Source organism: Juglans microcarpa x Juglans regia, chromosome 1D, assembly GCF_004785595.1.
Source record: "Juglans microcarpa x Juglans regia isolate MS1-56 chromosome 1D, Jm3101_v1.0, whole genome shotgun sequence".
In the NCBI taxonomy this organism is placed as follows: Eukaryota; Viridiplantae; Streptophyta; class Magnoliopsida; order Fagales; family Juglandaceae; genus Juglans; species Juglans microcarpa x Juglans regia.
The window spans coordinates 28,635,441-28,663,364 of NC_054594.1; the positions used below are offsets into that span (position 1 = coordinate 28,635,441).

At 36.8% G+C, this 27,924-nt stretch overlaps 1 protein-coding gene and 1 long non-coding RNA gene across 2 annotated transcripts; one reads left to right on the top strand and one right to left on the bottom strand.

Annotated features, from left to right (window-relative positions):
* Window positions 1–269: 269 nt before the first annotated feature.
* Window positions 270–25,900, bottom strand: LOC121255788 (isoleucine--tRNA ligase, cytoplasmic). The gene is made up of 28 exons (XM_041156301.1): window positions 25,409–25,900; window positions 25,161–25,314; window positions 24,407–24,472; window positions 23,970–24,113; window positions 21,686–21,906; window positions 21,372–21,537; window positions 20,309–20,422; window positions 19,918–20,015; window positions 14,458–14,536; window positions 14,103–14,261; window positions 12,333–12,422; window positions 11,287–11,420; window positions 10,616–10,775; window positions 10,403–10,486; window positions 10,030–10,242; window positions 9,163–9,288; window positions 5,995–6,132; window positions 4,693–4,796; window positions 4,522–4,585; window positions 3,881–3,969; window positions 3,627–3,768; window positions 2,915–2,978; window positions 2,766–2,833; window positions 2,382–2,504; window positions 1,574–1,639; window positions 823–934; window positions 616–707; window positions 270–533 (listed from the first exon to the last, which is right to left on the bottom strand). The coding sequence occupies exons 1-28, from the start codon at window positions 25,786–25,788 to the stop codon at window positions 438–440; spliced, it is 3,546 nt and encodes a 1,181-aa protein (XP_041012235.1). The 5' UTR covers window positions 25,789–25,900; the 3' UTR covers window positions 270–437.
* On the top strand, window positions 18,692–27,686 carry LOC121255792. Its single transcript, XR_005938854.1, has 3 exons — window positions 18,692–18,861; window positions 20,863–20,864; window positions 27,673–27,686. It is a non-coding gene; the product is annotated as an uncharacterized LOC121255792 (long non-coding RNA).
* Window positions 27,687–27,924: the final 238 nt, after the last annotated feature.

Consider the following 27,924-nt stretch of genomic DNA (forward strand, 5'->3'; position numbering starts at 1 on the left):
ACATTAGAGAAGAGCTTTTAACAAGGCATTGAGGAATAAGGCACCCTGCCACTGCCACTGCCATTCCCCACCCCAGGGATAAACAAATTTCACAGAAACTAGTACCTTCTAGTAATATTATTATACAATGGAAAGGACTTTCCATGTCGTAAAACACAGCGGTTAATTTAAAGACAGACTTAAGATTTTTTTTTTTTTCTTTTCTCATTATAATTTGGAAAAATGAATGTTTAAAACAAAAGAAAGCAAAAGACAAAATAGTGCACATCTTAATCCAAGTCTAACCCCATAAATAAAAATATCGAAAGAGCAGAGCTATGCGATTGAAACAAGTCTTGCATTCTACTTTCGCTTTCTATGAATTTGTACAACAAAAATATGAATATAAATTCCTTTAGGAGAAAAACGATGGGATCCTTATCTAAGGATCAAGTCACTCAGATTTTTTTTGTATAATCGCCAACCGTCAAGAAAAGGTGTTCCCCCAATAACAAATCAACCGGAGGCAAATTTTCAATGCAACTGACCATTATCTGCAGAAGAATAAGGATAAACAAAAGGACCACGAGACAAATACTAAACTTGCTCAAGCATACAAGCTTTTGGAGCACATACCTTCCCATTCCCAAGTTGAAACTCCGACTTCAAAACTGAATGATCCCTTGACAGCAAGTAAGTCTCCAGACCTTTAGCAAACTTCATATTTCCTGCAACCATTCATAAACATTCTATCACATATATATATATATATATATATATATATATAGAGAGAGAGAGAGAGAGGACTTCATTGGTGGGACAAACATGTATGGGCATTCCAACCTGCATATAGTGCAAGAATGGCGTCTAGATTGACCACTAGTGCAGGTCTTGTTAAGCTGATAACAAATGACATGCCCGAGATCCCATGGAAAGTCTCCTCACCGATAATGACCTGAAATTTCAGCAACACATGATAAGCAAACACGAGTCAAACCATTGCTGGGCAATCAGAAAGCAAAATTGCATTTAAAATAGACACAATTCCCCACCCCATTTTTTTTTTTTTTTTTAGCAAAAAGATTACAAACTGTAAAAGGATTTGTACACGAGAAATGATACTTGCAGTCATAAATGTGCAAGCGTCTTACAATCACTTTAAAAAAAGTGAATAAATATGGGACCCAGATGAAAAAAAATTAGTTTTTTAATAGTGGACCCTTCTTTTTCAAAGTGATTGCAAGGCGTTTGTGCACTCTACGACTGCATGTAGCATTACTCTTTGTACACACTATTTAGAACTATTTATTTTCCAAGATTTAAAAAATATTTAATATAAATTTATGCTGATTATGAACGCTAGTTATAGCAGATTGTCCTTCAAAAATTTGCTCCAAGCTGATGCAAATGACATGCTGGTTTTGGGTAGCTTCTATAGATTTTAATAGCCTGGGTTTCCATGATTTCCTTGTCTCTTTTCCTGTTTCTTCCATTTCTAATTAGGTGTTCCTCTTACAAATTTCTTGTGTACCTAGGCTATGCCTTTTTCCTTTTCAATAAAATCTTCAATTACTTGTTAAAAAAATATACTTACTGCCTGTGATGGCATCATAGTAGAAGGAAGCAATTGGGAGCCAATGGCATCTGCAATGTATGAATCCTGCACATAAAATAAACTGAGCTATAAATGAATGGCACTTCACATAAAGAGTGATTGCATGTCAGACAGATGACACGACACAAAAATCACTTTATTTATTAAACTAAACTGAGAGACAGCTAAGATTTTACAATCGTTCACATGTCGAAATTTTCAAATGCAATCAGAGCAAACAGAAACATTTAAATCTCACTCTCTCCACATAATACAGGTAAAAATGGGAGCAGAAAAGCCTGGAAAACGAAGGCTTTGGAAAAAATGGTTGAAATGTGAAAAAAAAGGTGGGGGAGCCATCCACCTAAATGGTAACTCCTATTATTACTGAAAACCATTGAAGAGAGTAAAGAAACAGAGGATAAATAAATTCCCATAAGCTTGAATGCATTATTTTTTTCAAGTAAATGCACATGACTTAGCATCTGGATTAGTGGAAAATCTGACACCACATACCCAGTCAAAAGTGCAACTCAATCCTTCACAATTCCTGGCAACTTGATAAAGAATAATGTATCAAATTTAAACTAGTATCCTCCAACAACCAATAGAGAACTTTCTGGGAAAGTCGAAAACAGAATAAAGATCACAGATTGATTAGTTTCTCTAAATCCATAAATATCTATTGTGATACTCTCCTTTAGCAGCACAATAATCAGGAGGTTAATGCTCTTTCCCCACTCCCACCCAACCTATATCAATAAAAAGTCAAGTAGAAACATTCTCATATGGATAAAGACAATATTACTTGGGAACTCAAAACTCGTTCTGAGAGTGATTTATCTTCATCCAAAGATTTGAAGTAAACCTCCACAATGTCAGTTGGTTCTAGGGCAGCTTTCTTCCGTAACTTCTGAATTCTATTCACAATCTGCAATTGTAAAATTTTAAAGAATCCAGTCATCATCATATGTCGCCAGTTTGGGAATACGAACTTCAATGAATACCAACTGAGAAAAGAGAAAAATTAAGGAAGCCCTCAACAACAAAGAAGTCATTACAGAATAAAACATGAATGGAAATACACAACATTGCATGCATAATGTATTCCACACGGCAAGAAGTTGATGGAATTCACATGATTAGAAATCATATAAAGTATGTATAACAAGCACAATAGTTTGCACTTCACCTCACGAGCAACACCAGCCTCAAACAATGAGATATCCGCACGCAAATCCAAAATCACCAAAACATCACCTGAAACATGGTATATAGAGTGTGTAAAACAGACAACAGTAACAAGATAAATTATATTTGGATGTCATTTGTAATTCCTACCATCTCCTGCTGCATCAATCTCCTTATCTGTAAATCCATCAGGACATTTGAAATCCCGAATAACCTGAAAATTAATATGAATATGAGAATTAGCAGTATCTTAGCCCCTAAAAATCAAAATACCACATTGTTATCTCTTTTACAAAACAGCTAAAAATTATTATAGGTATGCCCCACTACAACTTGTCTATTTTTTGAATGGTGTACTAGACCAAAGTATAAAAAGTAAAATTGGAGTGTGAAGATAACATTTCTACAGTCAAAATGAAGAGTTGAAAACAGTAATTCATTGAGCGTTATGGTCAAAAATAAATAGAGAGAAATGAATCTTCATATTAAAATTCTACAATTTTTCCTGTACTTGCCACTAAGATGATCAAACAAAAAAACACAAACTCCTTCCAAGTTTGCCAGAGTGGGTAAGATTTTTCACATCTACAATGGAATTCTTTCTACCACATTCTTGCGTAAAATCAAATCAATGGGAAGGCCATGGCAGTCACTTTCAAACCCTTAAATCACTTTTCGAAGGAACATATTCATTTCCAAGGTATTATACATGATGATAATTTGGTTATTCTCCCAGCTGTTCAAGACCTGGAAAAATGTATCTATGTACAAGACCATGTACACATTAAAATAAAATATCAAACATAGTTTTGCAGATGTATTGAACAGGACAGGAGATTAATTTAGTAAAAAAGACGAGCACCTTAATATCAGTCAGCTTCAAACAATGACCTGCAATAGTAACTTTGCCAGCTCTCTCAAAAGCTAAAATATATTCCTGTGACATTCCTTTGACTTCCTTAGCAACGACTCCCATAGATTTTCCAAGCCGCTTGCCTAACACACTAGAAGAAAACCACCAAATGCCATCAGGCAGAAGCAAAAAACAAGATTACAAAGCTTTCTTAAAGATAAAAATAAGTATAGCTTTCTTAAGGGTAAAACAGTTAAACATACCTAAAATCAGGTTCTGCACGTAAAGAAGCATACTTCAAGGTATCATTGCATGGCTCAAGAGAACGTACATTGAGTTCCTCTAGCACATACTGCAATGTAGATGGAATCAACTAAGTAAAAAGGCAGCCCTGGTTGTGGAAGTTAAATAAGAGATGGCCCTAAACAGGGGGAATGACAGTCCAGAGCAAAAACATCAGTAAGTGAAATTATACATGACATTTCAGTGTGCCTATAGTAACAACTATACCGTGCTAACATGAAAACAAGCTATTGTATATATTGAACGTGAAAAGTATTAGTAAGAAACAGTCTGGCTCAGTCACACTCTATTATCCTATGAAGAAAAATAAAGTTTGGATAGAAGTTATGCACAGACATAACCTCAAGATAGCATGTGAGTATTTTTTTAATACAGAATTAACTGATTCCTTTTTCTATTAAAAAAAGTACCTAGATGAACAGCTAGTAGGGTAGACCAAAACCAAACAAGATAGTTGTTGAAAAATATACGATTTATTAATAGCAAAGAAGATTTTTATCCCCAAGCTAATGGCAAAGTTGACCCACTGGTTATAAGCACACCTGATTGATCCTACAAGTGTGAAGAAACACATGTACACCGTAGACTAACGTTCATATACCTCTCTTAACTTTCCAGCTATGTCATTGAGAAAGTCTGCATCAGGATGAACTACAACCATTTCCCTGCAGTTGCTCAGAAAAGAATAAAAGAAACACAAAATAGTGAAGAAGGGAGATATGAGAATATGAACTCAAAAGAAAAAGCAAAAACATCAAAAGTGAAGCTTCACCTTAGTGGTGTTTTAAGAGGTTTATTGTGCCGCTCACGAATGTTGCGGGCAAGATCAATAATAGTCATCATCCTTGCAACACTTTGTTCAATTCGTTCCCCTCTCTGAGAACAAAAAATTTGAAATAGCAATTGAACATTGTCGGAATTTGCAAAAAGTTAAAAAAAGCTCAACATCAGACATAGCTTGAACCACCAAATTAAATCAGCACAATGAACTCAATAGAAACCGAGAAGACTAGTTAAAATTATGGCTTGGTTAGCTTGTAAGGTTGTAGCTTATTTTTTCTTCTTGATAAGTAGACTTGTTATATTCTATTTTTTTATATAGCATGTTTAGAATACTGACCAGAGTCACCATGCAGCAATCTCATGCATCCTTAATGATCGTCAAGACCAAAATTAAACCCACATTATATGTGGTTAAAGTAGAAAAATCACTAAAACTAGCGAGACTCACTTAATGACACAGTAATTTTTAATGGTACCAAATACTTTTTGGGATAACATTATTTGTTATTTAACTGTTCTGATTTTACTCCATGACCATGGGCCTCACAGAGCCTCCAAGTTACAAAAGGTATGTTGGTCTAGCTACATTCTTTGGTGGTACTCGCAGAATTAAACCAGGGATCTTGTCCTCCATGTCTTATTTATGCAGGCAAGCAATGCCATTGGTCCAAAGATCAATAGCACAAAGTTTTTCTCCTCCCTTAGGTCCACAAAGATGGCCACCAAGATAATCAAATTGAAAGCTACATCAGTACAATGGTTTCTTCCCAGTCATAAAGGCAATAAAGAAGATATCTGGGAGTATGTTTAAGAACTTGGTTAAATCTAGTAGTATAGAATTGATAGGTACTATAAATATAGATAGAATAAACATACTAGGATATGGTAGCTGTGAAAATTTCTACTAAGAAGGTCCACTTAATTGGCATGCAGTTGAACAGCAAGGGTTGATAATAGTTATTAAGCTGGAAAATTAATAAGATATATTGAAATTCATCCAACAATTAAGAAATTCAAGATAATGGGACTGCATAACGGTGTGTAACCAAAAATTTATGTGATACGATCATATTTGCATAGAGGACATCCAAATTGACCTTAATGCGATGGCTGGAATAACCAAAAGCAATTTTTAATCAGTTAGATAAGATCTTCGTATGCAGCTTTACCCTCGTTACTTGGTCAAGTATATGCAATCATAGAACACAAACTTTAAGAAATAACAAAAACAAGGAATGTACGGAAAAGGGCAACATAAGATGGAAATCGCCCCAAGGAAAATCATCTATACCTTCCCTTCTTCTTGAGGAAACTGGCAATAATGAATGCTTTCCTCTGACCCATTGGAAACTTTTCGAAGATTTTGATACAGAACTTCAGTAAAAAATGGTGTAAATGGTGCCATTACTTTACATGACACCAGAAGGACCTGAAAAATAAGACAAGTGAATTTTATGATGGCCCAATAGGCATACCCCAATATCTAAGAATTGGCATGTTACAGCAAAAAATGGATAATAACCAAGCAATGCAAAAATAAAAGACTCAGATATGTGATGTAAGCAAATCCCTACAAGAGAACTGTTTCAATAACTGATAGAGGCAGAAAATGCTAGATGATTGCTCCCACATTTTTAATTGTATCAGTTTACCTAGGCAAATAAGGAGTAAGACTAGAGTTTAGATACTATCCCATCCAAATCATATCTTTAATAGTTATGTGAAGAGATGCAGTACGGTACACATTTATCTAGGCAACATCTCATTTTTCTCTCCTTGTAAATATTATGCGTGTGGGTGAGAGTAAATTAAAAAGTGACCAAAGGTTAAGGGTAAGTTTAGTAAATGAGATGAGAAATTCTCAAAACTTCTCACAATTTCCCTCCCAAACATCACTCAAACACAAAACACTTTTTAATTTCAAATCTTCAACTATCATTACAACTTTTAAAACTTCAAAACAAAACACAAAAATCAATACAACTTATTCAAACTTCAAAACAAAAATAATATTAAAAATTTATATTCAAACTACTTTTTAACTTTATAATATTTTTATTCAACTTTTTCTCTCTTTTGCCAAAACCCAATAAAGCATCTTAACTCAAATCATTTCACTACTATTCACAGAATTATGAGATACTCCAAGTGTCCAAACGAGCATAAGACAAATCACACCCTTATAAGTTAGAACTTATTAATGAGCAAAAAGGCGTGACCCAAGTACATTGAGGGATACAAGAGATAAACCTAATCATAGAAAATATAAGGACCGAGAAAACCATTAAAAAAAAAATTTTTCATGACGAGCAACCCCTGCAAGAACCCAAGAAAAGCCAAAGACATATTTAGGCCCATACTCCAAAAGGACTAATCAATAATACAATTGAAACCCCTTGGAATCATTATAAAGCACAAGAACCTCTCACTTCCAACCAATGTGGGATCTCATTCACCTTCTTATATTCACTTAGTATGGAGTATCACATTGGCTAGGGGCTATGATACCATTGTGATGAGCCAAGCAAAGCTCAAGCTAGATGTCGACCCATCCTCCAAAAGGACAAGTCAATTATACAATTAGAGTCCATTGGAATCATCACTATAAAGGGTAAGAATTTCACCCTCCCAAACAATGTGGGATCTCATTCACTACAATCCCTTACTCTCTTAATATGGAGTATTACAACCCTAAAGACAATGCAAAAACATCTTTTCTCCTCGCTAAACCTCAGACCCGTGGTGCAACGTGCCCACATCACACGGATCAGGTAATTCATCAGGCTTTCACTTAATGTACGTGGCCTCTAAAAATTTGTTACACCCAAAATCGAACCTTAAACCTGGAGGGAGCCATACCCTCGATACCAAGTCCCTTACCTCTTTGAGCCAACCCCTAGAGGTTAAGAAAACCATTAAAAAGAAATTAATAAAAAAACAAATGTGTTGCCATCTAATGACAAAGAGATTGGAAAAAGGAAGCCTCAAGGACCTCCACAATCTTCCCTCAAACTTCAAAGCTTTTATTGCTTCTTTCTCTCCCTATATGCTCATTTATTTGTCGAAGCTAAGAGAGTAACCAACATGATTATACCCTTATGTGTGTCATAACATTTTGTTCTTGCTTGAAGGGTATTGTTAAATTATTATGCTAGGTATTCATGCCATATATGACCCTTAATTTAAAGCCCCTTTTATGTACCTAAGCTATGATAGCATGCAAGTAATTTATGAATGCATGATGTATAATGAATACTATGATGTGATGCGTTCACAGTAGTAATGTCATTATGTCGTTCGCATGTTTAATGTGAATGTCATGTTAGCTCACATATTATTATGTATGCCATGAAAAGCTTATAAGACCATACAATTAATGTGAATGAATGTAGCATAAAAAGATGGTCATAAGGGATGCATAGTGCTAATGCAAAGTTATGGATTGATGTGCAAGCCACACGGAAGTACTAGTAAAGGTGTGATCCACCTGAGATAAGCTACTTTATGAGCAGTCTAGCAGTTGCCCCTATCTGCACAGGATGTGGGATCAGTGCAGCCAGATGGAAGTAAAAGTAAAAGGTGTGGTACACCAAAGATAAGCTACATTATAAGCAGTTTAGCAGTTGTCCCTGTGTGCATAGGATGTGGGACCAGTGCACAACCTTGCACAAGGGTTAATATGTGTTGACCATAAATCAAGCAAAAGACAAGTTTAGTGATATATGCAATGAACATTCAATCTTTTTTTGATAAGTATTGCCTATTCAATCTTAGATGACAAATATCTTTTCCACTATGTGATTGTTTACCACTTATTGGATATGATAAATTTGTTGTTACTTTAGTCATGGGAATATGTGATATTTTGGTTGTTCCATAAGTTATGTATGTATAAGTACTATGTTTTTGAAGTAAAACCTACACTTAATTTCATAAAACCTCCTAGTTTAGTCATTTGTCACTTTTGTATATTTTTATGTTTTTAAATGTCCAAGTGATGAGGATGATCGAAGAGTAGGCAGGCCAGACTTAGATGGGAATTCAAACTTGGACAAGAATCCCTAGTTTGAATACTAAAATGTTTTCACACGTGTCATGATGATATTTATTTTCAATTATCAAGACAATTTCTACGTTGTGCTTCAATTTTATGATTTTAATAAAATGAGGTAAAGTTTTTTTTATGTTGGATCTCTTATCTGATGCAAAGCTAGGTACGTGTAGCATTCCTAACCCTAGGGGAAAAGGGTGTTACAGATTTTTTTTTTTTTTTTTATAAGTAAAAGGGTGTTACAGAAATTACACATGCATAGAGCTAAATAATAGTGATTGCCGAATAAAATAAAAATTGTAGCGGGTACTCGACCAAACAAAAATGGTAACCAAAAAGCACTATCAAGATTAACAAAAACTGACATAGTTAGGCAGTGGTATTGAGCATGTGTTACTTCCATCATACATTGTAAAGAGTTGAGAGTGCTGTCCTACAGTCCTCTTCTCCAGTACGACCTTTAAGTCTCTTACGGTTGAACCGTACATATATGTTTGTCAAGTTGTCAAGAAACTTCAAGAGATATGGAACCACCTATAAAGTTAATAGAGCCATTAATAGTGAATTTGGAATTGAAAGGAACAATTTCATGTGGAGGGGGGAAGCAGCAGGAAGAACAAGAACAACATTGTCAGAAGGGAAATAAAACTAGTTAGAACTGATACAGCAACTTTAATGCATAATATCTAAAATCATAGGTAGGTGTGCCATATGGGATGGGGAAGCATTGGTAAGTGTCAAAATCAATGCATATACTTAAATTCATGGAAGTTTTAAAAAACAATGCACATAATTTTAGTTCATCAGGATGGTTTAAATGTTTATAATGTATTACTAAGAGTAGTCCAAATACAACTCAAGCTCAACCAAACCCAAATAATGTATACTAGATAAACCCATATGTCCACAAAAAGATACATAAAACAATAAATAGAGTTAAAAAAAAAAAAAAAAAAAAAAAAAAAAAAAAAAGAGGAGCAAAAAATGACAAGCCAGTATAATAATTCAGTTCAAAAAATCGTATAAAGGAAAATTTTAGCTACTTCAACAATTTTCTTAAATAAAAGATTCTATAAATGAAATCCATTTAAGAGTAAATACTATGACTTTGGCCACATCAGCTTCACTTTACAAGACAATATAATATATCAAACCTTTTTTCCATGGTTCAGTACATAATTGTTTTTAGTAGTACTAAAAATATATGTCATACGATGTCTCTCGTAATACAAATACAATAATCCACTTTTTGCAAGGTAATGGTTGATATCTAACCGTGTAAAGGCGATAACCATCCATCTCTTGGCGCACAAAATAAACAAGACTCTGTGTAGCTGAGTTGATCCACTCGTCAAGCACATTAGATGAATTTTGGAGAGAGGCTTGATCAATGGGTATGAATGGTGCAAATCCCTCAACCTCAAGTCTCTTAGCATTCTGAACAAGGAATCTATATGCATTGTACCAGGGAAGAAAAACATCCCTGACCTAGGAAGAAATTAAACCATAAGAAACAGAGATGTGGATATATTAGAGTATATCAAGATAAAAATAAATGTATTAGATATCAACAAAAATGATTGAAAATAAAATCAAATGGAACTCTATTCCAAGAGTTGAATTCAAGCAATAGATGCACAATACTCACAACACCATGAACTCCTTCCTTTTTGAAACGCAAGGGCTCTGCACGCACCACTGGGGAGTTTATGAGGTACAATCGTAATGCATCCTGAACATAGCCAATGAGATATACACCATAGTATGAGAAAGCAGTTAAAAACTCGGAACAAATCACGACAGGAAACCAGATGAACCATAATAAAAGGACGCTGATAGAAGGTTTTGTAAAATAACTCACAGCTCCATAATTATCAATGACTTCCAAAGGTGAAGGATAATTTTTCAGACTTTTACTCATCTTCTTTCCATCCTCTGCCAGGACAAGTCCATTGCAAATGAGATTCCTAAATGCAGGCTTTCCAAATAATGCAGTAGACAACACCATGAGAGTATAAAACCTGCAGAGTGAAAAGACAAAGAATAGATATTATCAACAATCAGGCACAGTTAAATACTAGGAAATATTGATGTTCCTCAAGTGTAGTGCAAAGAAAAAAAAATGTTCCACTTAGGCAGTTGAGATATTTAGTAATCATTATCATTAGACTATCAACTTAAATATCATGAGACTCGAAAGGATTTTATTATCATTAAAAAAAGCTAATGGATTACCATCCATAAATTACGGAAAACTGGATTCATTTACATTAAAGCAAGTGACAGAAAAAATAACTGTAACTCACATTATGATAGCACAAAAATAAAAAACAAAAATGCAATGTGAACAGAACATACAAAGGAATGGCATTGTGAAAAATAAATAAATAAACTGATTAAATATTTGATTGAGGAATCGTATTGATTGTGAATGCAAAGTATTTATCAACAACTATGAAATCAAGGATTCAAATCATTCTCAAATCTGGCAAATATTACAAAGCAAAAATATCTAAAAGACAAGAAACTAACCATCCACGTGTTTGATCCAGCCCTTCAGCCACAAAGTGCCCAGGAAAATTTTTCTCAAAGAGTTCAGCATTCTCAAATGGATAATGGATATAAGCATAAGGCATGGACCCACTCTCAAACCAACAATCAAACACCTGAAAGACAACCAACAAAATTATCATTAAAACCATGAAGAAAATTAGTGGACCACAAAAACATGTTTTTATTTATCAGGCACATGAAAAAAGGCATGTCAGAAACTTCAAGCCATCCTCAATACCATTGGAGAAATGCACAATGAGATGCATAAACGATATAGCTAAAAGATACATGTAGTTCTCCCCCAATTGTTTAGAAGCCTATGCCTTTTTATTCCTCCAAAATGAGCTGCTGCACCACCCAAAGAGGGTAACTAACAGGCTTTGTCAGAAGGTACAACAAGATCTAACGTCAATGACAACAAAGATCATTATCTTCCTTTAAAAAAAATTAAAAAAAAACTTATGCTATGAAAGAACTGGGTGTGGACACTTAAAAGTCACGAAAACCTTCCAAATGAAGAGACAGGGATTCTCCTACAATTTTTTGTCTTTCAATTCAAATATGAATCACATATAAGTATATTACTTTTGAATGAGCATATATGAGCTGAAAATCTTAAAAGTGGTTATCTAAAATGGAATTGTACTACAGAAAAAACAGTTCCAAAATAAGAAAGCCAAGACAGTCCATGTCAACAAAGGCTATTATCTACCTCTCAGAAGAAAAAAAACAAAAAACAAAATCATGTTGTCAATCAACTGGGTGTGAACAGTGGATGCCATTAAAGTGACAAAAACCTTCCAACTGAAGATAGACAGGGATGCGCGTACAATTTTGTCTTTCAATTCAGATATGAATCACATATAAATTATATAATTATATTACTTTTGAATGAGCATATATGAGCTGAAAATCAAAACTATATTAAAGTGATTATCCAAATTGGAATTCTACTGAGGAAAAAACAGTTCCAAAAAAAGAAAGTCTGGGCATTCCACTGCATAGCCCTGATTCAGAAATCTTACATCAGCAATGCGTCGAAGGACACCAAATTCAGGGCCGCGACTAGAGGGAATCGTAATATGATCAATCTTGTGACGATGTAGATCATCCACCTGTACAATGCAGATTACCCAAAATGAGAAAAGGCAAAGGAGAAATAATTGGCAGCAGGGAATGCTAGATGGAATGAATACCATGGTGGCACAAAAATTGAACAGCAATAGAAAAACCAAACAGATCATGATCCTACACTAAGGAGCACATTTCCCAAACTAAGGAGCACATTTCCCTTCAACACCCTAGTGTTCTGCCCACAACAGATTTCAAATAAAGCATAACAGGACAGCCGTCCATAGTAAACATCTACCAGGCTACCATGCCCCAAGCCTACTTATTCAATAAGGAGATACTGAGGGCTGTTTCTCGGCTGACAACCACTAAAATCAAAACAGGTGCTTATACAACAACCAGAAATAGCATGCATTCTCTATGACTATTTACCAGAAAAGCACAATCTGCTCTGTGCCCCCACAAAAAGGGGTAAAATGAAAGAAGCAAGAAAACCCACCTTGGGAGAACAGTTGAAAACAGTGAAAGTTCTTCCAACCCACCTTAGGAGAACCATTGGAAAAAGCGAAAGCTTTCACACACTAAGCCCAACCTATCTTCACATCTCCCCCTCCATCTGGAAAATAGATCTAACCTCATAATTCCTAACTCTTGATTAGCCTCCATCAACTAATGTGAGCCTTTTTCCATTTTCTTGGCCTCCATCAACTAAAGTTAGCCTTTTTCCTATTTCTTGGAAAGAAAATGGCGGGTGGGGGGAAGCACTACTAACTCTCAATTGTGCTCCCTAGACATCTCAGGCACAATTGAAATTCGGTACCACAACAATATTCCCTATACTATTGAGGAACAGCAGGATTATCAAATTAAATAGCCTCAAATTGGCTCCTTCCCACCAGAATCAGGCAAAGGAAATACTCTCCTCCACTCACCATATATAAAACCCATGCAATTCACAGTATCCACAGTGTGGAAACCATTTAATGCACAAACTTACGTATTACTAAATATAAAGACAAACAATGATACTTCAAAAACGGGTACCTCGATCTCCATCTAAGAAGAGTAGATCATCTAGGCAAGTGTTCATTAAAAAGGACAATTTCATAACCATGAAAATATTGGGTTTGAGTGAAATCACATACTAAGTTCGGCAACAAAATAGAAACAGCCTCTCACCCTCATGGGCACAAGCACGCACACAACTTCCAAAATGAGCATATCTCAAAGGATGTGTCGGTATATGTATATTCACTTCTATGTGTCAAGTAAGAAGGCATTTTCATGTTCCCAAAAAGGGATAGCGTTTCCACCCTTGCATACTAGTCATGAGCAAGATCCCCCCCCCCCCCCCCACCCAACAAAAAAAAGAGAGAAAAAAAGCACAACAAAAGGAAGATTTAAATAAAATTCTTAGTGAAACTGTTTTTTCCCAATCACTTCCAAAACCCTCCTAATCACAGTGCTTTGCACAGATTAAGCCTTTTTCAGATAGTAATTCAGATGAACTAGAAGACTCAGCTTATCCAACGAAGCAGCCCCATCAAATAGTCAATTTATACTAAAGATTGGATGCATTTTTAATAAGATGTTAAGATTGGATGCAATGATTTAAAAAGACAATAGAACTAATATACATAACAAAAAAAAGCTGCAAAAACATAAATAGTGTCGGTGTGTGCGTGTGTGTGTGTGGAAGAGAGAGAGAGAGAGAGAGATCAAACCTTAACACCAGAAAGCTTTTCAAGTTTCTCAATGGAATCCATGACAAGTACTTCCTCACCATCCTCACTAATCCATACAGGAAGAGGAGTACCCCAAAACCTACTTCGACTAACAGCCCAATCTCTTGCATTTTCCAGCCAATTGTGGAAGCGCTTTTCCTTTAGCATGAACACAAGCCGACAAAAGAGGTTTTAAACAACTAAAAAATCTATAACAAATGGATTTCCTAAGCATCGTCACTTATGTATATGATACACAACAATGATTACAGAATCACTCAGACTGAAAGGGGAAGAAAAAAGCATACAAAAATAAAAAAGAAGTCACCAGTCTTGTTTTAAGGGGATATCTTACCTTCACAAAATCAGGAACCCAGTATGTCTGCTTGTTGTTTTCTAGCAATTTCTCTTTCAACTCTTCTACTTTAATGAACCTACACAAATACCAATAAGAAAAGAGGAAAGAGAAAAATACAAAATAAAAGGAAAACATAAAGAAATTATAATGAGTATCCCTAACTTGTAACAGGCAGTGAACCTGTAACGTCTACCACTCCCCAAAAGTGTCTTGAAAACAAAGATTTTATGTTAGAAGGGGAACAGGGGAGTAGTTCCCAATTTTTTAGCAGCATCACAATGCATCCCAAGATGGTAATAGGAAAATTGACTCCCACTTTTCCCACATAAATTGGATTATGACCAGGGTACTGAACTACTCATGAACAGCTCAAGTCGAGTTATTCAAATTAGTTCAGTTTGTTTATTCAATGAGTCAAGCTAGAATAAAACTTTAGGATTATTAATTAAATGCATCCAACTTCTATAAGCATGACTCAACTCACATGTTTTTTTGTAGTATTTAACTTCGTAATAAGATTCTCCAGGCCCTGTCGTCCAATAGACGGATGTTCAGCATTTGTTCCTTCTATAGTACCCTAATTCTTCATGATAATAACCCATTTTCATGGAAGAATATATGGAGGACAAAGGTTCCCTTCAGAGCTACATTCATTGCTCGGACAGCCTCTTTAGGGAAGATTCTTACCATGAAAAACATAAAAGACACATCACAGTGATCGATTGGTATTGTATGTCTGATGTGGGGAGTCCATTGATCATCTTCCAATTCATTGCAAGACAGTGAGTACAACGCGGAGTGACTTTTCAGTCGGATTGGTTTGGCACGGGTCATGCCTAGAAGAGTAGTTAGTCTATTTTATTCCTGGAGAGGATTAAGTGGCAGCCTGAAAATTGCAACTACATGGAAGATGGTTCCTACTTGCTCATTTGGTGCACTCGCAAGGAAAGAATGACAGAATCTTTGAGGATCGCAAAAGTTGGAGGAGCACAACACATTTATTTTATCAATACTCTTTTATCTTGGACTGGGTTATATCCACCAGACTTTCTGGTATCTTTATCTTCTTCTAGATAGCTCTCTCCATAGTATACTTCTTGTGTACTTGTTTTCCGCATAATAATGAAAAATTATCACTAACCCAAAAAAAGAGTGGGTGCCAACTTTTGTTGGCGCTCCACAAGAATGGTCATCAAACTGCTTTTGAAGTATACCATCACGTGTAATTGCTTCTTAAAAAATGACTTATATCTACCATTCCCTCTATCTTTTTAAGGTATCTATGGCGGGTTAGTTCGGAAGTCAGATTCTGCCCGTATCATTTGGTCATCCAACCCGATGGATTTTAGAAATAAATCAAAACTTCTGCTGGCCAAGCCAATCAGAATTCCAGTATGTATCAGCTCAGAATGTCAGCTCGGGTCAGCACTTGGACAAATTTGAACAGCCCTATCTGCCACCATATCAGCAAAATCTGAGCACGAAACACCCATCTAAGCTACCGGCAGTCCACGTGTTGGCATGGCAGCCCATTTGCAGTCCATAGTTGCTTTAAATTAGGTGAGATTTTAAGATTTAAAACTGATTTGCTTTTGATTACCCTAATTCATATGCAAAGGTGAACAAGAATAGAGTTTGCTGTGGGGTGGTGTGGGAGAGGAGAAAAAGTGTCATCTTGTGAATTGGAATAGAGTTTGCTGTCCTATAGTTAATGGAGGATTGGGGGTTTGTAATTTGAGTAGTTTTAGTAAGGCTTTATTGGGAAAGTGGTTGTGGAGGTATCAAATGGAAGGGGAATCAATGTGGAGGGAGGTTATTGATCAAAAGTATGGGAGTGATTGGGGAGGTTGGTGTTCAAAGGAGAGTAGGGGGACTTACGGTGTGAGTCTTTGGAAATTTATTAGAAAGGGGTGTGACAATTTTGTGAAACAAATTAAGTTCGATGTTGGAGAGGGTTCAAAAATTCGTTTAGGATTTTATGTTTGGTGTGGTGAGTGTGCTCTTTTTAGAGCATTTCCGGCTAGTTTTTGAATGGTTGCAAATCAGCAGGCTTTCGTTTCAGATTTGTTGATTTGTTCTAATGGAGCTGTGCAATGGGATGTTAGTTTTATTAGAGCTGTTCAGGATTGGGAACTTGATGAGGTTGCAGATTTTTTAAATTTGTTGTATTCTCTGGATATTAGAGGAAATGAGAGGGATCGGATGTTATGGAAGCATATGGGGAATAAAAAAATTTCGGTTAGTCATATTATAAGGTGTTGACGGTTCAGCATCAATCTTCTTTTCCGTGGAAGAGTATTTGGAGAGTTCGTGTGCCGTCCAACATACCCACTAAACCCCACTAAACCCACTCGATCCTGTTGTGCCGTTGTACCCAATGTACCCACTCAATCCTACTATGTTGACGAACCCTTATGTGCTGTCGCTATCGTCGTTAGACCATCGGAAATCTGAACGTGTAGCCCCTGCACACTGTAGAGACAAGACGAGAGAGAGAGAGAGAGAGAGAGAGAGAGAGAGAAACGAGATCTGCCAAGCGCCATCAAACCTGTGGCCACCACAGACAAAACCACAGGCTCCGGAGATCTCTTGGAGGACACCCCGGCGACAGCCCTCCCTCCGATGACCGAGATCCTCACAAAAAGCCTTCCTCTAGGCTTCGTCAACGCAGATCTGGTGTGCGACGCAGATCTGGTCCATCACATACAAGGCCGAGCTCTGGCGACAAGGCAAATCCTTCTTCTTCAGCCGTATTCCTCTCGGTTTCCTCAGAGACAAACAGAAGGCTTGTGCATGTAAATGTTGCATGTTGTTCTGGTATTTTCTAAAGTTGTTCTGATGGAGGGTGATCTGCTTTCTATTTCCGTATAGCAAGCAGATGGTTGATCCTGTGATTTGGGATCAGAGGATGACGACGTACGACGCAGATTCGTCTCAAATGGATGGTGAGAGGTGGTTGAAGGTGAAATAAAAAAATTTCGTTTTTACGAAAGGGGGAGGAATAGTTTTCACATCTCTAAACGTAGTAAAATGATGGCTAAGTTCATGTGCCTATGTGGACGGAAGCTTTAGGGGTGGCTAAGGGGATAGAGGAATGCTTAGAACTCATTTTTCATGAGGGATTCTTCAGGGAGCTAAGGATGGGTAATTGAGTTATCGTCATTCAACATCATATTAACGCAAGGGGCAGTTTTTTGCAACTCTCAGATTTTTGGAATGGAAGGAGGAAAGGTTTGTTGGTGATTCCGAAAGGCGCAAATGGCATCGGATGAAAATGTTTTATGCATTCCATTTGAAGCATCACTGGATCCAAAGCCTCTATTTTGAAGCATGCAAACAAAGGGGAGTTTGTTGATGGAAAGATAATGGGAAGGCCTCCCTCGATCAAAGGTGTCTTGTACGCCTCAATGTTGAGGTCACCGACGGGTAGTCCGACAGAGAATAGCTTCGCGGCGGAAGGAAAGGGTAAGGCACTTGGAGGAGACAAAGGTTGTTAGGTGACATTGGGAGAAGTGGAAGGTAAGCACCATGTGTTGAAGAGTGGAATGGCTACCTCTGTCAGGTGTTTGAGGGTGGGAGAAGTGGAGGGGGTCTTGTGGGCTGTAAGAGCTCAATTGATGGGAATTATGGAGTATGTGAGAGATCTTATAATTAAGTGGATAAGAGGCTGGACCTGGTCACGGGTTTGGGTGGTGGGTCGAAAACAGAGGAGGGGGGCGAGGGGTAGATCCTACAAGTTTGAAGGCCTCAATCACCAGTTGCAAATGGGGTTGGTAGCTTTTTCTAGGGATCATTTTCAGTTGAAGATGGGGGTCCTTCCAAGGTTTTGAGTACTCTGGAAGAAGCATACGAGCCTCTTTCAGAAGATGAAAATGGGGTAACAGAAAGTAGTGCTTCCCTTACCTGTTCTATGCCTCCTAAGGGAGCAGTAGGGTCTGACAAAGTGGCACATAAAGAATCATCAGGGGGTAGAGCACCTATAAGCAATGTCCTCGTCGATGAAACGACGACACCTATGTCAGAGGTGAAGGAACCTTTAATAGTGACAGCAACATTGGAAAGCAACAATATAGTTGTTGAGGAGGTTCAGGATTTGAATGCAAGATATGGCAGGGAGGAAATTATGGGTTTGTCATTGGTGCCTTGTGAGGAGGAATGCCTAGGGTCGAGAGTGTAATTGGGAACTGTGTCTGGGAATAATGTTGTTCCCCTAGTTTCTCTCCCTTCAATAAATAATATAGCGGGTTCACCATCGGATTGAGTTCTGCATAAGGTTAACGAGATTCAACATATTGTGGGGCTTTCATATGGAGGATGTGAAAACCAATTTAAAGCACTACTAACTGCGATTGAGGCGGACCACTCGCTTGAAACTAAATCAAGTTATAAGAAAAGCATAGAGTTAAAGCGTCTTTCTTAGACAATTAACTACGACACTAAGAGAGGTAGCTCAAGTCGAGGGAAGACTAAAGAGAGGGCTTTATGAAGACGTCCTCGTAGAGGGAGATTCGGGAGCAATATTAGTCTTAAGGGAAACACGGGGTTGGGGATGGGGAGGTGTGTTCTATTCCAATTCGGGCTTGGAGTATTTTGGATTGATTTCTAATTTTCACGGGCTTTTGGGTCATTAGGAGCTCTCTAGTATAGGTTAGGTGTTTTCTTGTATACGTCCAGTGTACTTTGTTACTCCTATTGATATATATAATATTTTTACTCATAAAAAAAATGTGTCATCCAAAGTGGCCTTTTTTACTTGGACAGCATCACTTGGGAATATTTTGACGATTGAAAATTTGAGGAAGTGTGGCATGATTGTTATGGGAGTGGTGCTTCATGTGCAAGAAAGATGGTGAATCAGTGGATCATTTACTTTTACATTGTAAGATGGCTAAGGTGTTATGGGATGGTGTGTTTAGTAGAGCTGGGCTGGTTTGGGTAATGCCTAAGAAAGTGGTGGACTTACTTGCGTGTTGGAAAAGGCCTCATAGTTGTTCTCAAGTGGCAACGGCGTGGAAGATGATTCCTTTGTGCATCATGTAGTGTATTTGGATGGAAAGGAATAAGCAGTGTTTTAACAATAAGGAGCATATTGTAGAGGAAATCTGGAAATTTTTTATGTTCTCCTTGCTTTAGTGGTTTTCTGCTATTGTACTTAATGGAGGAATTGTTCATGAGTTTTTGTTTTCTTTTCATGATCCTAGAATGTAATTAGGTGTTTCTTTTGTATACTTCATGTGTACATAATCTTCGCCTATTTCATTCGATAAATAAAATTTTCTTACTTATTAAAAAAGAAGAAGGATAATTGACACTTCAACAAAAACTAAAACATATCGACTCGTTGAAAAAATTACAGTTCAAAGCATATTGCATTTTAAAAACTAAAGTGAAAGAACAGAACATAGCTTCAATATAACTGCAGTTAAGGTAAAAGAAAATATTGATAAATGAACTTACCAGCTTGGAACAGCTCGATAAATAAGAGGAGTTTTGGATCTTGGGCAGAAGGGATAAGGATGCATAAAGCTCCCAGACTTAACCAGGCGGCCTTTTTCCTACAAATACAAAGAACAGCCACAGAACGATGAAAATAGAAATGGGTATAAAATTATACAACATGAAACCCAAAAAATAACTTCAATTTCAAAATCCTTTTAACATCAGTCAACAATATTATATCAAAACGTAGGTATCATATTATGAAGGAAATAAAGGAAATAAATCAACTCCTACAGGTAAGGCATTTATGTACTGTAAAATTAACAATTGTTTCATTCTGATCACCCTCACTAATTTCACCATTGTCAATTTTTAAGCATCCTCAAAATGAAATTCATATAAACCATACCTTAACTGCTTCAATAATATCCTTATCTACATCCTTGACATACCGCCCGCTAAAGTCGGTAATCTTTGCCGTAAAGCAGCCATCATCATCAACTGCTACAATTAAGTTCTCTCCCTACATGACAACACGAGAAAGGAAGACATTAAGCAACCAGAGCCCCGAATAGTAACATGCACACATTTTTGCCAATTTCTTTGGGTGCTTGAGCATCAATAAAGACATGTTAAAAAAACATACGATAGATCATCAGAATCAAGAAACATCAATAAAAAAAAATTGTAAAAATTTGTAAAAAATTGAAACATAGATCACTAGAATCAACAAATGTAACACGCCAAAAGAAGCCCAAGCCACGTCTGGGCCTATACTCCAAAAAGACTAGTCAATGATATAACTGGAGCCCCATTCGAGCCATTATAAAGAGCAAAAATTTCTCTTTCCCAAACAATGTACCCACCCATATCATTCACTATGGGGTATCACTACCCAAGGTCCTAGCCAAGTTAGACCACCATCTATGGAAATCCCCTCAAGACTAACCAAATCAAAATTAGAAGTGAAAAGGACAAGATAAGGAACTAATCCAATATACACATCTAGACAACAACGGTGAACAGAAAGTATAGAAGGAAAATCTTTACAAAAATAGTATATAAAAGAAATTAAAGGTACATAAATAAAGCCAAAAAAGTACAACAAATATTTTGTTTTTGACGGGGGAACCACCCCACGGCAAAGCCCTTAGGACTCACCATGGAACCTAAACCCCTAGGGAGACTAGCACAGCAACCCACCACCATGGCCTCCCACTTAAATTGCAGTTTGATCCCAAGGGGAATCGAACCTGTGACATGGGGCGCATGCACACAAGTTCGCCCTTACCACTTGGGCTACCCATGGGTGGGAATTTTTAAAAGAATATAAAAATTCAACAAATCCATACATTCGAAAGTGTGAGAATTAGGGAACATAAAAACAACCTTGCCTGACTCTACTATATCAAATGATTAAAAATGTAAAGTTTGTACCATTAAGTGCATCCAAAAAGGAGAAGGGAGAAAACCTTGCTTATGATTTGATTCTCACTACAAACACGATAATCATCTTCACCAAAAGCAGGCGCACAATGCACAATCCCAGTACCACTATCATCTGTAACATAATTGTCGGCAATAACTCTAAATGCAGACTCAGAGCACTCGATAAAATAATCAAACAATGGTTGATACCTGTAGTACACATTCTTACAGTTTTAGTAATCCACCCCAAAATGCAATCATACTTTACATAAAAAGAATTCCCAAAAACAACAATAATCATCTTGAAGTAATATGGAAACCAGTAGTAAGGATGAACAAAAAGTAAAGTGGCACTCACTTCATTCCCACCAGTGAAGCCCCTGAAACTTTCTCCAAAACTTCATATGAATCCACCACATCTCCAGTTTTACCACTTGAGGATCCCTTGGTCTTTGGATTTGATTTTTTGGTGTCAGGAATAGATCCATTAGCTATACTTGGTTTTGGCTTCTCACTAGGAAGAGCTGGCAAACGAGATTCAGCAACCATATATACTTTTCCAGAGTACTTGTTGCGAACCTGGTATTCTTTCGGACCCCAATTAGATACTCTAATAACAAGTAACAAAAGAAGACTCATGCTGAATGTAAGCTAAATGAAAATTAATGAAATAAAAGAGAGAAAACATGTCAACCATTACATAGCAACAATGCTAATTACAACAAAAGAAGAATGCAAGTAAAGATGTGCAATCGATATAAGGTTGAATGTAGGTTGGCTGGCTGGAAAATGATCTACTTGTCCAAAGGTGGTAGAATCACCTTAATCAAGAGCACTTCATCTAATATCCCAACCTATTTCCTATCTTTATTTCCTTTGCTTGCAAGAGTGGCTAATAGAATGGAAAGAATATTCTGTGACTTCTTGTGGGGCAGTTTGGAGGATGAGAAGAAATTCCACTTGCTCAAGTGGGATAAGATTTGTTCGCCTTTATATTCGGGAGGTTTGGGGATTAGAAAGCTGGAAACTTTCAATAAGGCACTCTTAGGGAAATGGTTGTGATGGTATCATTAAGAAAGGGATGCTCTTTGGAGGATTGTTATTGATGCAAAATATGGGAGTATTTATGGAGGTTGGTGCTCAAATGAAGTAAAAGTGGGAGTGTGGAAATTCATTCGCAATGGGTGGGGGGAGTTCTTTAGAAATTTCAGATTTGAAGTGGGTAGGGGTAACTGGATCCAGTTTTTGGCATGATTTATGGTGTGTAGACATGGCCCTGAAGATTGCTTTCCCTTCCCTCTTTAGAATTGCTTCGGATAAAGGCGCTTCTGTAGCTGATTGCATGAGCAACACTGCTGGTTTTATTCAGTGGTCAGTAAGTTTTATTAGAGATGCCCATGATTGGGAGGTAGGGGCAATCACTGATTTTTACAGCTTGCTCTATGCTTTAAATTTAAAATCTAGAGGGGAGGATAGATTAATCTGGAATCAGCTTGGCAATAAGAAATTTTTTGTTAGATCTTTGTACAAAGTCTTGGTGCCACATCCTTCTAGTGATTTTTTCCCTTGGAAAAATATTTGGAGATGCAAAGTGCCTCTCAAGGTCCGATTCTTTGGGTGGTTAGCTTCTCATGGGAAAATCTTTACTATTGATAAGCAGAGAAAGCGTGGTATCGTTGCAATGGATTGGTGCTCTATGTGCAAAAGGTGTGGAGAATCGGCGTATCACCTTCTTCTTCATTGTGATGTGTCGAGGGCTTTGTGGGATGAGATCTTTGTCAAGCTTGGCATTGCTTGGGTGATGCCTAAGAGTGTGGGAAATCTTTTGGCCCGTTGGAGAGGGATTCAAGGAAATCGTCAAATAGCGGTTGTTTGGAAGATGGTTCCTCTTTGTCTTATGTGGTGTATTTGGAATGAGACGAATGGTCACTATTTCGACAATAGAGAACACTCGGTCGATGGGATTAGGTCTTTCTTTTTTCATACTTTGTTGCTTTGGCCTTCGGTTATTGTAATGGATGGGTTTAGTTCCAATGACTTTCGTGTTGTTTTTCAGCTTTAGCTTGTAATTAGGTGTTTTCTCTTCTATACTTCTTGTGTACTTGGGCTATACCTAATTATGTGGTTTTAATAAATTTCTTACTAAAAAAAGATGTGCAATCTATATAATACTATTTTAAAATAAAAAGAACACCAATTACCTTGTAGTACCCTATTTATATGTTGAAAAACACATACAACAAGACCTAATGCAAGTGCAGTTGTATAAGCTTGAATCCCACCACAAGCCGAAAAATATATGAAGGGAAAAAAAAAGTGTCGTTCAACTATAATAGTTTTTTAACCTAAGACAATGATAATCAGTATAGCTAGTCCACTCTAAAGGCAGACTTTGGCAAAAATTTAATTATAATACTCACCCTTGAATGTGGACAGCATCTACTCACTCTAAACGCTAAATGTGCTAAAATTATATTTATATTTTATAGCATTCAAACAAGTTATATGAACACCAGGGCTAAGGTAACTCAAGTGAGAGAGCCATTTTATGGTAACATTAATGCATGTTTCAGACAGCCCTTGTGTATGTGATGCAAGTGAATGCGTACAAAGTATTGCAGAATCTAACATATTAAACTGACCTTAACATAGACAAAATTTGCATTGACACAAAGGGCAAGATTACTCGGAAGGGTCCATGGAGTTGTTGTCCAAGCCACAAAGGCTGCCTTATGCGGATCACCAATTATTGGAAAAGTCACCATAATTTCAGGGTCAGACACATCCTGTGTCACTCCAGGAAAGTCAGATAAACATGAAACTATAAGAACTAAAGATTGAATAAATAATAGTGAACACGGTCATAACTATCAGTCTCTAAAACCAAAACAGCAGTTCGACTGCAACAGTGACCAGATCCAACTTCACGAATACTTGGTAACATGGCCAATAGTGACCGAACAAAAAATTAAAGAAATCTACATAGTTTCAAACAAAATTTGACAGAAAGACTAAAAATAACACTCTTTCAGCAATTCACCCCATTATGAATGGTAAACAGAAGTTTCAGATCACAAACCCGATATTCCTGACCGGCTTCAAAATTAGATAGAGGTGTCTTCAAACCAGTGCTGTATGGCATGACCTGAAGGACAAAAAATAAACATTACAAACGCATAAATAGAGAAGACTGACCCATATAATTATATTGAACCCATTTAAAATATATATATATATATATATATATATATATATACCCCCGTTGCCAAACTGTGGAAACATATAACAAGAAATTTCAACCCAAAAAATATGTTTGGGCCTCAGAAAACATAAGAAAATAGAAGAAAGTATAATCCAATACTATAACCTTCCACTACCAATGGCAGCCAACAAAACTATACTTAACTAAACCTAATACAACCATTGCATGCGTTTGAATAGAATCATTAGTTTACAAAACAAGGGGAAAAAAGAGACAAACAATGAAACTGAAAGGTTTAAACTCCTCTCAGTTGTCGAACTTTCTGGAAACCATAAGAAGCACAATCAATAAAAGGAACTCAGAAATGAAATCCATTACTTCTATCGTCACCCGATTCAGGATCGCCATCATTTCATTACGAGATTCATTACCAAATCAACTTACTACACTCCCATCAAAAAAAAAAAAAAAAAAATTGATAAGTAACAGGAATTTAATTGACGAAAACAATAGCCATGACTAATATACACGAGACGTATACCTCCGTAAAAAATAAATAAATGAAAAAACCATAAACTCTTCATTAGCCTACTCCCAAAAACCAATATAGAAGGAGATACTCCAAACTAACCTTGAAACCTTTATACACAAGACCCTTGTCATAAAGCTGAGCAAAGACCCACCACACAGTCTCCATGAAGTTCAAGTCCATGGTCTTGTAACCATTATTGAAATCAATCCACCGCCCAGTCCGCCAAACAATCTTCTCCCACTCCTGTACATACCTACGAACAAAAAAACAAGAACGAGTACTAAATTCAAGATAGCGATTCAAATAAAGTAATGAGGGATAATTTATAAATAAATAAAAACTCTCACCTCGTGACAATGCTACGGCACTCCTCGTTGTACTTATCGATCCCCAAGTTCAACACATCTTCGCGCTTCTTAATGTCGAGGCGACGGTCGATCTCGTTCTCGATGGGAAGGCCGTGGCAATCCCAGCCGAAGCGGCGAGTGACGTGGCGGCCGTTCATGGACTGGTAGCGGGTGACTATGTCCTTGATGGTACCGGCAAGGATGTGGCCATAGTGAGGGAGCCCCGTTGCGAAGGGAGGCCCGTCATAGAAGACGTACTCGGGCTGGTCCTTGGTGCGCTCCAGCTGGGTTTCGAATGCCTTGATCTCCCTCCACAACTCAAGGATCTTCTCCTCGTAGTTTGGAAAGGAGAAATCCTTCCCTTCGCAGACTTCGTCCATGGCGGAAATGAGAGAGACAGAATCAGGGTTTTGGAGTTTCAACGCATGCCAAGTCGGATGTGGTTTTATATATATAGGGAATGATAAGGGTCGGATCAGATCGGGTCGACGAAGTGACTGTCTGTTTTTTTTCTTTTTCTGTTTTTTTTTTCTAAGAATTTTCTGATTTTCTGATTTTTTTTTCTAGGAGTGCCTGCCAAGTAAATTGAGATTTTACAATGTGACCCGGAGTCGATTGTTACATCCGTACAACCAAAAACATCTTCCCTAGCTGTCCATAATTTGTGCTATATACCGTGCTTTTGAGCATGGAATGGATGGTAGCATCTACTTCACTTTCCATTTTTTATTTTGCTGCGAGAAACTTTTTATCTTCCTTTTAGGATTGTTGGGTTGGCTTCTATCCTCAATCCACCCAACTTGTGGGGTGACAATCAATTCAATTTAGAGAAATGTTTTGCCTACAAAAAATTTTATAAAATTAAATTCATAAACTAATATGACTTAATATAGTACTTTAAATTATAAAATTACTTTTATTGTAAAGTATATCTAACATATCATATAAATTCATGTCAGTTTGTGAATTTACTTTTATGGAACAAAAACTATATGTGCAGTCACTCTTGTGTACTCTTTGTACACTCCACTAGTATGATTGGCTGCATCACTTTTTTTTAATATAAAATAATTGTTTTGGCCAATCACGTCAGTGAAATACGCAAGGAGTACGCAAAAATAATTGTATATAGCAGAACTCTTTGTGAAAGCTCTATGCGACTATAGCACTTCTCTTTCAATTTAATATTGATGGCTAAAATATGAAATAAGAATATCTATAAACCATCAAATTTCTCCCTATTAATTGTCGAGTCGTGCTACACAGAAGTCTCACACTCTGTACACCACTTAAAAAACATATAATTATATATTTTTATCCTCATATTTCATATTTCAATGGCTTTATGGTTGAATAGCACCACTCACGATTCTTAGAAACTATTGGATTCATGGTTGGGAATTCAAACCCCCTCGATTACTAGCGCTAATGTCTTTAAAAAAAATTGGCTGACAAAAACAAATTAAGCAGTACAACACTTTCTTCAGGAAAAGAGTATATTGTCCAATAAAAAAGGTGGAAAGCACGACTTTTATGGTAAGATGCGGCATAGGGTTCAATATCATCTTGAAGTTTGAACATCTAGGTTACGTTTGGATGTTGAGTTGAGGTGAGCTGAGTTCTTTATGAATAGTAGTGAGTTGAGATGGTTGAGTGAGTTTTGTGGGACCCACTTAAAATGAGTTTAAAGTGTGTTTTGGATGTTAAGATGAGTTTAGATATATTTATGGGAGCTGCACTTGTAGCCAAAGTAGGTTCACGTGGGTTTGTCAGGTGGGGTCCAACAATAATTTGAAATCTGAATTTTGTCACGTGTGGGGCCCAGTCAATAATCTCACATTAGAACTACACTTAGAAGAGGATGAAACATGCGTTTAGATGTTTAAAGCAGTTTAAAAATGAAGTGCACTTTGATGAGTTGTGCATCCAAACGAGGCTTATTTGCACAAAGTTTGCAAATTTGTGGCTCCCAACTCAAATCATTTTTGTTAATGTTTTTAACAATTTTTGGTTAAATTCGTTCATTTTAACTTCTTCATTGAGCATGAAAGCTGACAAACTCTCGGCCTCCTCTCATGCATGCACTCTTCTTTAACACAAGATATTCATCCTTAACGTGTGTACTGTAATGTAAAGAATGAGCAAAGAAGAAGTTTGCTAATGTACTAAACATAAACAATGTTGTTTTGTATTAAAAACCGAAGTTGGATGAGGCTAATATGAGTTGAGCTATTTAATCGATCTTTGGTGCATTGAGTCATAAGGATTTGACAATCAAACCCATATCTTCTATGTCTTTGTGTTATGCAACTGATGATGGACAAATTTTTGTAATCGGTCTAGTAGAAATTATTTTTTAATTTATGTGGTTAATTTTGCATGAAAACTATTTGAGTTTGTAAAGGACGTGTCCCACCTCTGATCGTGATCGTTATGTAGGCGGCGCGGTGTGCTTGTGACACCTCCGATGCTTAAATCAACAATAAGTGAGGGATAATAGAAGGCTTGTCCCTATA

Excerpts from the sequence above, each read along its gene's own strand:
- LOC121255788 (XM_041156301.1), bottom strand. The coding sequence starts at position 25,788 with ATGGACGAAGTCTGCGAAGGGAAGGATTTCTCCTTTCCAAACTACGAG. Across the intron at positions 2,505-2,765 it reads AGGCTGGTGTTGCTCGTGAG|ATTGTGAATAGAATTCAGAA; the intron begins GTGAAGTGCAAA and ends TTACAATTGCAG. Across the intron at positions 534-615 it reads TTCAACTTGGGAATGGGAAG|ATAATGGTCAGTTGCATTGA; the intron begins GTATGTGCTCCA and ends ATTCTTCTGCAG.